General features: G+C 35.3%; 1 protein-coding gene across 2 annotated transcripts in view; it reads left to right on the top strand.

Moving 5' to 3' along the window:
- The first annotated feature begins 1135 nt into the window (after window positions 1–1135).
- Window positions 1136–9807, top strand: part of LOC143245235 (kynurenine aminotransferase-like) — a 42975-nt gene continuing 34303 nt past the window's right edge. The window contains exons 1-5 of one of the 2 annotated variants that reach the window (XM_076491359.1): window positions 1136–1277; window positions 3802–3860; window positions 7316–7466; window positions 8680–8829; window positions 9688–9774. In XM_076491359.1, coding sequence (XP_076347474.1) covers window positions 1275–1277; window positions 3802–3860; window positions 7316–7466; window positions 8680–8829; window positions 9688–9774 — 450 coding nt within the window. In that variant the 5' untranslated portion in view covers window positions 1136–1274. The remainder of the gene's footprint in view (window positions 1278–3801; window positions 3861–7315; window positions 7467–8679; window positions 8830–9687; window positions 9775–9807) is intronic. The other variant, XM_076491360.1, reaches the window with a different exon arrangement.

Below are 9807 nucleotides of genomic sequence, written 5' to 3'. Positions count from 1 at the left end.
AGATAGCCCTCATGTAGCTTTGCGCGAAATTAAAACAACAAACTAATCAACTTGCCCCCTAGTGACACAGAGGTTTATCTGAGGACTTGTAACGCCAGAAATGGAGTCTCGATACCCCTGGGGGGGGGCGTAACACAGCCTATTTTGTAATTTTTGCGCTTAGTTACAAACAAATTTGCCATCTTGGTAACCATACGAGCTCGTACACGAAACACACTGTCAGATAAACACGTAATTTCTATCAGTTTTAATATTTATATTATATTTGGTGCATCAGTGATGAAAGAAACGTGGTAATAAATAAAACTTTAACCTTATTTTTCAAGTTTCGCTGAGACATCGGTTTTACGTAAGTGCTGTTTGTTACCGAGTCCTTGACTTGCTATTAGCATGCATGATATAAAGTTAACGTTATCATAACTGGACTAGTAAATGAAATCATATTTTTACCTTACCTTAACAACGAACAATATTTCAGTTCAATTATGTGGATCTGAGTATTGTTATATTACTGAACAGACACGACGTTTTGATCAACAATTCTGATTTAAATACGAAAAATCTATATTGTGAAAACGTTGTATACCCGTTATGAAAACAATATTCATTACTCAGTGATGTCGAGAAACCCACTAGTTGAAAAATTTAGGTTCACGATGACGATGACCGAAGGTCGAAACGTTGTCGCTCTTCTATGTAAAATATTTTCTCAACCCAAACGAGCCGTTTTTGCATATAAATATTCATTACTATAAATACTGTAGCTTGTAATAAAATAGTCAATTTCAATCAAGCATAATCACGTGGTTATACAGGGTGGCCCGTAAGTGCTTACCCATCGTATACCTTATGTATCTGTGTGCTGTCCCTCATCCTCGCTGCATGATATGCGACGCCATGTTCTGTGAGACATTTTCCTCAACATAGCAGGTGTTATTGTTCCAAATGCCGCGGTAACAGCTGCCTTCAACTCATCATTAGTATTATAACGTTGTTTGGACACAACGTATGGATGGGTAGGGACTTACGAGCCACCATGTATATTAACACAGATAAATTATTGTACTCTAAACTTGGTGGTATGAAATTACACGTGAAGCATGATTACAGTCGTGCAAATAATTCACGTGATGTAACTGATACCAAAATTTGTATTATCACGTGACTCCATTTTGAATATATATGTAAAGCTAGCCTTTTAAACAAGAGTTTTCTAGGGTGTTAGATTGACTGTCGGTTGCACATTGTATTGATTTTTTAAAGGAGAAGCCGATATGGTAGGATTTTTAAAAATATAATGTGTTTTGAACTACTTGTAATCGTATTTTCATTTAAGTTTAATACAACGATTGCTTTGTGCAGTAATGTATACGTAATAACAGTTTGGATTATTGTAATCTTCCATTACAATTTGATAGATTTTTTAACACTAGCTTCTATATAACAATCGTTTAAAAAGGATTTTGGACAGTTAAGCCTGGCATTCATGTTTTTTTAATTATCGTATGATCTTGTTATGACCACTGTCCATCGTTGTCCAACGATAAACTTAAGAGCTTATAAACACAAAATTCTGGTTTCAATCGCTATAGTGAATTCCGTCCTCTGTTCAGATACCCTTTTAACAACAAACTTGTATTTATAACCAACATTAAGATGGTTATTTTAGGTTACGCAATATACTCCAACTTGTATGCGACGTAATAAATCGTGATTAAAAGTTGTTTAGCTACGAATCTGTGCGATTCCACAAAATATCTCCGTTTATTAAGTTGTAAATGTGGTATACGAGTGCCGTACAACCCCTAGGGTAGGAGGTGGGGTGCAGACTACCTTTAATTTGCTTACTAGGTTAAAATTGTGGACGGCAGCAAATAGCCACAGTATAAATGTATTCTCAAGACACGGCAGTTGCAAATTCTCATTGTTAACCTGAAGATAACCCCAAAAGGTCGAAACGTTGTTCTGTACTTTATTTTAATTAAAGTTTTAATACACGTACCAGCCGTTCAAGTGGTTTTATCGTCATCATGAGATAGCTACAATATGGTGGTTCATATGTTTGGTATATCTGGTTATAGCGTACAGTTCGGTTGAGTGATGTGACCTCTTGTGTTGTTTATTTCAACTAAGTTTTATTACAAAAAACGACTCAAAGTTTTTCTAACGATCATGTGGGTCATAAAACATCCTGTACAACACACAAACATCTAATCGTGTAACTTTACCACGCAGTCGCACTCAGCTGCCCAATAAACTGGAATAATCTTTTTTATTAAAACCTTCTTTCACCAACATTTAATTTCTGAAGATTAAAACAAATAAACCCTGCCTTAATTTATAACACTACGTGTAACACATTTTTTTTTAAATAGATAGTATGTGTTATTTCTTAATTGCTTATGTTGTAAAAGTTCAGAAAATGTCATTATTCCATTCAAACTTTGCTCTTGTGACCTGGATAATGAAATTTAGAAATTAACCTATTTTCTATGTAAAAACGGGCAAATTTGCACATTTTCATTCACTTAAGGTCTGGATAAAATAATAAATGAATCAAGATTTACACGTATTTATACTAAAGTTATACAAAAATGTTTAGAAGTGAGTAGCTTTTCGAGATTTGCGACTGTAATGTAAATCACTTTCACGTATCATCCTCCAGGTCACAAAATCAAAGTTTGAAGAGGAAAAGAGGTCTTTTCCATTTACTTTTGGTATAAGCAATTGGGAAATAACACTTTCTGCCCACGAAAAAGAATTTTTTTTTTTAGATTGTTTGTTTTGAATTTCGTGTAAAGCTACACAAGGGCTATCTGCGCTAGCCGTCCCTAATTTAGCAGTGTGAGACTAGAGGGAATGTAGCTGGTCAGCACCACCCACCATCAACTCTTGGGCTACTCTTTTACCAAAGAATAATGGATTTGACCGTGACATTATAACGCCCCCACGGCTAAAAGGACGAGCATGTTTGGTGTGACGGGGATTCGAACCCGCAACTTTCAGATTACGAGTCGAATGACTTAACCACCTGGTCATGTCGGGCCATCGACTTTTATTATTAGTAATTTAATTTTTTGTACTACGTGTGCATCATTTCTCTTCTTATTTATCTCTTTCAATTTTTTGTCTCATGTGTAGCACTTGTGTGTATGTGTGTATTTTTCGGAATAAAATTCGATTTTTATTAGATTTTTACGAAACCAATTCTTAAGATTTCATAAACAATTTTTTTCGCATCCTCTTCTGTTTACTTTTTCACTGTTTTTTTTTTTGTTTGGAAATAGGTTTAATTTTACTTTTTTCATCTGAAATTCGTGTTTATTTCGCATCATACAATTTTATCTTTATGTTGGGCCCGGCATGGCCAGATGGGTTAAGGCGTTCAACTCGTAATCTGAGGGTCGCGGGTTCGAATTCCCTTTCAGCTGTGGGAGTGTTATACTGTGACGGTCAATCCCGCTATTCGTTAGTGAAAGAGTAGCCCGAGAGTTAGAGGTGGGTGGTGATGGCTAGCTGCTTTCCCTCTGGCCTTAAACTGCTAAGTTAGGGATGACTAGCGCAGATAACCCTCGTGTAGCTTCGTGCGAAATTCAAAACAAACAAACAAGTCTTCGTGATGATCTGTAGTCTATTTTACACTGAATGTTTCGCTGTGTTTTACACTGTATTTCCTGTTACTTGTGCTTTCTGAAACCGTGTTCTAAGATTTTATTTTTACAAATCATTTACTGATATGAATCTGATTGTTCCTTGTCCACCTTTTTATGCTAACAAAGTTTGCCAAACAATTTTTCACAGGCTACTGCATCCAGTAAAGCTATGGCAGACCGTCTCAAAGAAATCAAGTATAGCGAAACGTAAGTTTTATGATTTTGATATTGTTTAGTATATTGTACGTAAAATGTTATGAATATATTTTTTTTAAATATAAACTAAAAAAAAAGAAAAAAAAGTTAAATAACATGTTGAAACTTTAAATACTGAAGCTATGAAAAAAAACACAATATAACAATAAATTCCAATCACCTTAAGCGAAAGCATAGTCTTCATTTTTTATGAGTCGATTCTTTTGCCGGGTGTGCGTGTGCATTTATACAAGGGAAGATTTCTTATAATTGGGAATACACTTTGCTCAATCACTCGCATGAGCCCTCTTTCGATCTCACTGTCTGTTTCTCCATGTGTACTGTATAATATTTTTGAGTTGGTGAGGGAGGCGGTTAATTTTGGAAGGGGGATAGGCCCCCTCAGTTTTCGTGTGCATTTATATAAGGGAAGATTTCTCATAATTGGAAATATACTTTGCTCAATCACTCGCAGGAGCCCTCTTTCGATCTCACTGTCTGTTTCTCCATGTGTACTGTATAATATTTTTGAGTTGGTGAGGGAGGCGGTTAATTTTGGAAGGGGGATAGGCCCCCTCAGTTTTCGTGTGCATTTATATAAGGGAAGATTTCTCATAATTGGGAATATACTTTGCTCAATCACTCGCAGGAGCCCTCTTTCGATCTCACTGTCTGTTTCTCCATGTGTAGTGTATAATATTTGTGAGTTGGTGAGAATAATGACATTAGGAAGGCGGATTGGAAGGAGGATAGGCCCCCTCAGGCCTGTTACATACACCACCTTTGCCAATCGCCTTAATTCTTTGTTATGAAGATCTGATAATTCATTAATGAAGAGTATTTGTCCAGTTAAAGTGAGTCTTAAAGTCTAAAGAGCTCCAAGTGGTCCCAAACCATGACAAGACTTCAAGAAAGATATTTATATATTTCACACATCTAAAGAGCCAGAATCCTGGTATGACCAAGTGACTAGGATGCTCGAACAATCGTTGCTGTAATATTTCCACGTTTAAAACAAAATAAACCTTACAATCATTGTGATTAGGCTTAACTTCATTCTCACTTGTTTTTCCTTAGCAACTTACGTGACAACAGTGTAAACATAATTGATATACAAATCACTTTTGCGGTACACTTACACTTTAGGCTGGACAACTAAATATTTTTTTTTATTTTGAATTTCGTGAAAATTTACGCGAGGGCTATCTGCGCTACCCGTTCCTAATTCAACAATGTAGAACTAGAAGGAAGGCAGCTGGTCATCACCCCCCACCGCTAACTGTTGGACTACTATATTACTAACGAATAGTAGGATTGGCTGTGCATTATAACGCCCTCACGGCTGAAAGGACGAGCAGGTTTGGTATGACGGGGATTCGAACCCGCGATCTTCAGCTTACGAGTCGAGCACCCTAACCCCCAGGCCTTGTCGGGCCCCACTCTTAATTCTTGACATGAATAATGTTGTACTCAGCATCGAGTGAAAATCGAGTTACAAATATTGTTGTTCATTACGAGTCCAGCACATTTACCAACCGGCTATGACAGACCTGGACAAGTAAAAGAAGTCCATAAAAGCTATTTAAGTTGCAGCTGCATGTTTATTTCTTATCTGGCTTTTCTATACCCAAAGTTTATACAAATGGAACTTGAATTACTTTTTTTTATTATACACTAGTGTGGAAATTTATTAAAACACCTCAACAATGTCCATTTTGTGAGCCTTACATAAAATAATAGTCAATGATTTAGTACAGAAATCTACTTGTAATTTTCACAAATTAATCTTACGCGAAACAACTATTAAAGCAGTAAACAAATAATATATTTATGTTTATTTACTGGTGTCATCATCTTTAGCATCAGTATCAGCCTGACATCCTCATGGCATTATGTCTTTGTAATATCAGCCTGACATCTTCATGGCATTATGTCTTTGTAATTTCTTAAAGTCTTTGGTATAGTTTGATTATTTCTTGAAACTCTCCAAAGAATTTTTTTAGTAAAGCTGGCACTTTTGTTATGCATGGAGTCCATATTTGTTCCACGAGGCTAAGGTCTGGACTTAGTGGTGACCGGTATAGTTTTTGAGGTCTCTTGACAAAGAAGTTTGCCGTTTCTTAGAAGTATGTTTGAAGCCATTTCCTTCTTGAAATATTAAACACTTCTCAAGCAATTTATTTCCATAGTATAACGTGGTGAATTTATATACTATGGTACTTGTACGATGCCTGTTTCCATTAATTTTGTGAAGGTGGCCAACACCAGGTATACTGTCCCAAACTATCACGTAGCTTTCGCATATATGGTTCTTGCTACAAAACACTCCCTTTACAACCAAGCAGAGATTCATATTTTGTTTTGTCTGCCCAAAGCACTTTTTGACACTGCTCAAAAGATCAACACATACGTTATTTAATAAAAGCAAATCTCTTTGCACAGTAAGAGCTTCGCTGCTACAACCATTTTCAAAAGACCACATAAAGTTCTATTAGTACCACTATTAGCAAGGTTTTCTCAATTCTTGTCCGGTTTTTCAGGAAACTGATTTTCGGATTACCAGCATTTCTTTCTGTCATTTGTTTTCTCCCTCTGACTCATGGCCCGGCGGGTTAAGGCGTTCGACTCGTAATCTGAGGGTTGTGGATTCGAATCTCGGTCGCACCAAACATGCTCTCCCTTTCAGCCGTGGTGGTGTTATAATGTGACGGTCATTCTCACTATTCGTTGGTGAAAGAGTAGCCTAAGAATTGGCTGTTGGGGTGATGACTAGCTGCCTTCCCTTTCGTCTTACACTGCTAACTTAGGGACTACTAGTGCAGATAGCCCTCGTGTAGCTTTGCGCGAAATTCAAAACAAACCCTCTGACTCCTCCCTTGTCTGGTTTCACACAGTTAGGTTTCTTTACATCTGTGCAATGTGTACTTCACAGTATTTCACGAACGATCAAAGGTTTTTACAATTTGTCTCAAACTTCAACCACCATCATGTACATATTTGATACTAATTCCTTCATAGGGTGCAAATTCTTTCTATTTTGATGTTTTAATGACGACATCACACTGTACTGACGGCGATTTTGTAAAGATACTTGCATATAAAAAAAATTTTACACGAGAATGTGAAAATCACATGTTTGTCATTGATGGCTGATACAGAAGCTAAAGGCAATGATGTGTTACAATGATGCACGACTTTACATTTAAATTAGATTTAAAGAAAAATATCACTTGATAATTTGTGACCGTGTGTTGAATTTCCTCCAAATTTTTAAATTAATTAAGAAAAACAATTATGGTCTTTAAAAGCTGAAAAATAAACAATGTGTCAATTTCAATGCTTTTTCTAACATTTTCAGCTACAAAAGTTTTATTCCAAAGGGGAAAAAAACAAACTCAAAACACATAATTAGTGAAGTGCTATGATAAACTTGTACATTATTGTAAGTTAAATATTTTGTGTTTTAGAGTTGATATATTCAACGCTCTTACGGACATGAAGTTAGTAGACATTGGAACAGGTTTTCAGGATTCCCTACTTCCAGATTTCCTTATTAAAGCCTTGGTTGATGTTGCGACAGATAAAAATCCTCTTTTACATCAGTATGCCCAAACAACGGTAAGTTTAAGGGCCAACTTCAGGTGGTCGTTTAACTATTATCTCATAATTAATAACTTTATGGAAAAAAATTCTTATTAGGCATGGCTTTTTTGTTGTGATTTTACACGAAAACTAAAGCACAGTTTTGTAAGTAGTACTAAGTGCTGTGAGAAGACCAAATTAAAAACACGGCTTGTTGTCTGTTGTGAATGTGTGTAAACAGTTACACTCTTCTAATTATTATAATTTGTGTGTAATTATGGTTTGTGGAAACGTTGAAATAGAGAAGCCTAATCATGTATCATGTGTGTGTCAGATGTTATGTTATGTTCGCTAATTATCAATTAAAGTTTTTACTTATGCTTCTTTGCAGTATAAATATAGGCTTAGAATTTTTCTACAACAAGCGTCTGTGACTTGTTGGCGATAAATCCAACGAGAAATGAAAAGTATGCACTCCACCTTTTTTTCAAAAATAATATATATATATATATATTAGAAACAAGTTAAATGTATGTACAATAAATTCTTTACAGAGATTACAAACATATTGTAAACGCTAGACATAGTTCTCTTCCTCTTGTCAAAGGTCCATTAGGCCTACTCAGTTGCTTTAGAATTTCAGATGACAAGTCGAAGTATCTTTCTGTGTTTCTATTGCACTATTATTCTGTGTGTAATTCATTTACGATGAGACACGACTTACCTCAGTATTACTCTTGACTCTGGGTGACAAAATATATTATTCATGTCGTCTCCTTTTATACTGTTAATCTTATTCTTACATATTAAACGTTAGACCCATCAATTCTACGACAGTTAACTTCACACCATATTTTTCCTTGCTGTGACTTTATTCTGCTATTGTCTGTCTGCTGTTTCTGCTCGTCTCACACCATTTATATGTTTATCATTTAATCGTCTGCTGTGTATTCTCGACGACGACAACGAATTGCAAGCGACATTCTAGTCTCAACACCCGTGAATTATAAATACAACCTTCAACAATCGTCTGCTTTAACTCTTTTTATAAAAACTCACTAAACAATTATGAAACATATGTTACAAAGTAATTAATTAACACTACCTACGCTAAACAGTCTTTTATGTTATGACAATGTGTTATTATTACTAGGATTAGTATTAATAATTGTAATTTTACTAGTTCTTCTGTTAGAAGTTGTTAATTATTCATAGCTTTATATTTCTCTGTATCCTTTTTTTATTATAGGGTCACCCACGGTTGAAAAACGCTCTAAGCAAATTATATTCAAAGCAACTGGGTCGTGAACTTCAACCAACGAAAGAACTTTTAGTTACTGCAGGTGGACGTGCAGCATTATCTTCATCTATTACTTCATTGGTAAACCCGGGGGATGAGGTATGTGTAACTTTGAAAACATTAGTTATGAATTTAGCAAAATATTTGTATTTCTTTGAAGCTTTTTTAACATTTTAACACTTGTTAACACAAACCTTTTATGCTAGTAACTGTTAAGACATTTTTAACTGTAGTATAAAGTTATTTTTATTTGATTTTAAAGAACGAAGCCTAGAGTCTGTTAATATTGACCTTAGCAGCTTAGAACTAAAAAAAAATCACTTTCTATATTTTTTATTAGTAGAAGTTCCCCGATGGAACAGCGATAAGTTTACACCTTCACAACGCTAAAATTAACGGTTCGAACACGGCGTTCTCGTCCGATCCCCGAAGCTAAACAACGTCGGGGCAGGTTAGTACTTGGGAGGGTGACCACCTTGGAATACCGGGTGATGGTGACATCTTCTTTAAGCGCAGATAGCCCTCGTTTAGCTTTGTGCGAAATTAAAAAAACCCAAAACAATCGAACACGGCAAATAGTCCAACGTGTTTTTTTTTTTTAAGCAAACAAATTATGTTAGTGGAAAGTCTGATAAAAGAATTCTTCTCTTTACCAGCTGCTGAACGGTATGCTTACAGAATTATATCGCTAGAGATCAAGTTCCGATACTTGTGGTCGGCTAAGCACAGATAACCAATTGTGGAATTTTGTGCTCAACTACAAAACATGACCTTTCTTATCTCTTGATGACAAAAAGTGAATGACTTTGATCCAACTAAAACTATAATAATAATCTTATTGAAAACTGAGAATATTTAATTAGACGTGTTTTTGTTTCGAATATATATTTTTTTAATTTTAAGACGTATATAGAAGTTTATGAATTAAAAAAATATAACTTTCTGTTTTCATTTCAGGTCATTATCATGGAACCATTTTTTCCAGATTACCAATATTTTGTCAAAATTGCTAACGGTGTTCCAGTGTTTATTAGATTGAAACCAGTAAGTTAAGAGTTCATTAGTAATATGCGTCTG

Source organism: Tachypleus tridentatus, chromosome 2 (assembly GCF_004210375.1).
Source record: "Tachypleus tridentatus isolate NWPU-2018 chromosome 2, ASM421037v1, whole genome shotgun sequence".
NCBI lineage: Eukaryota > Metazoa > Arthropoda > Merostomata > Xiphosura > Limulidae > Tachypleus > Tachypleus tridentatus.
Note: the sequence above shows the minus strand (reverse complement) of the source record. Positions and strands in the feature narration are given on the sequence as shown.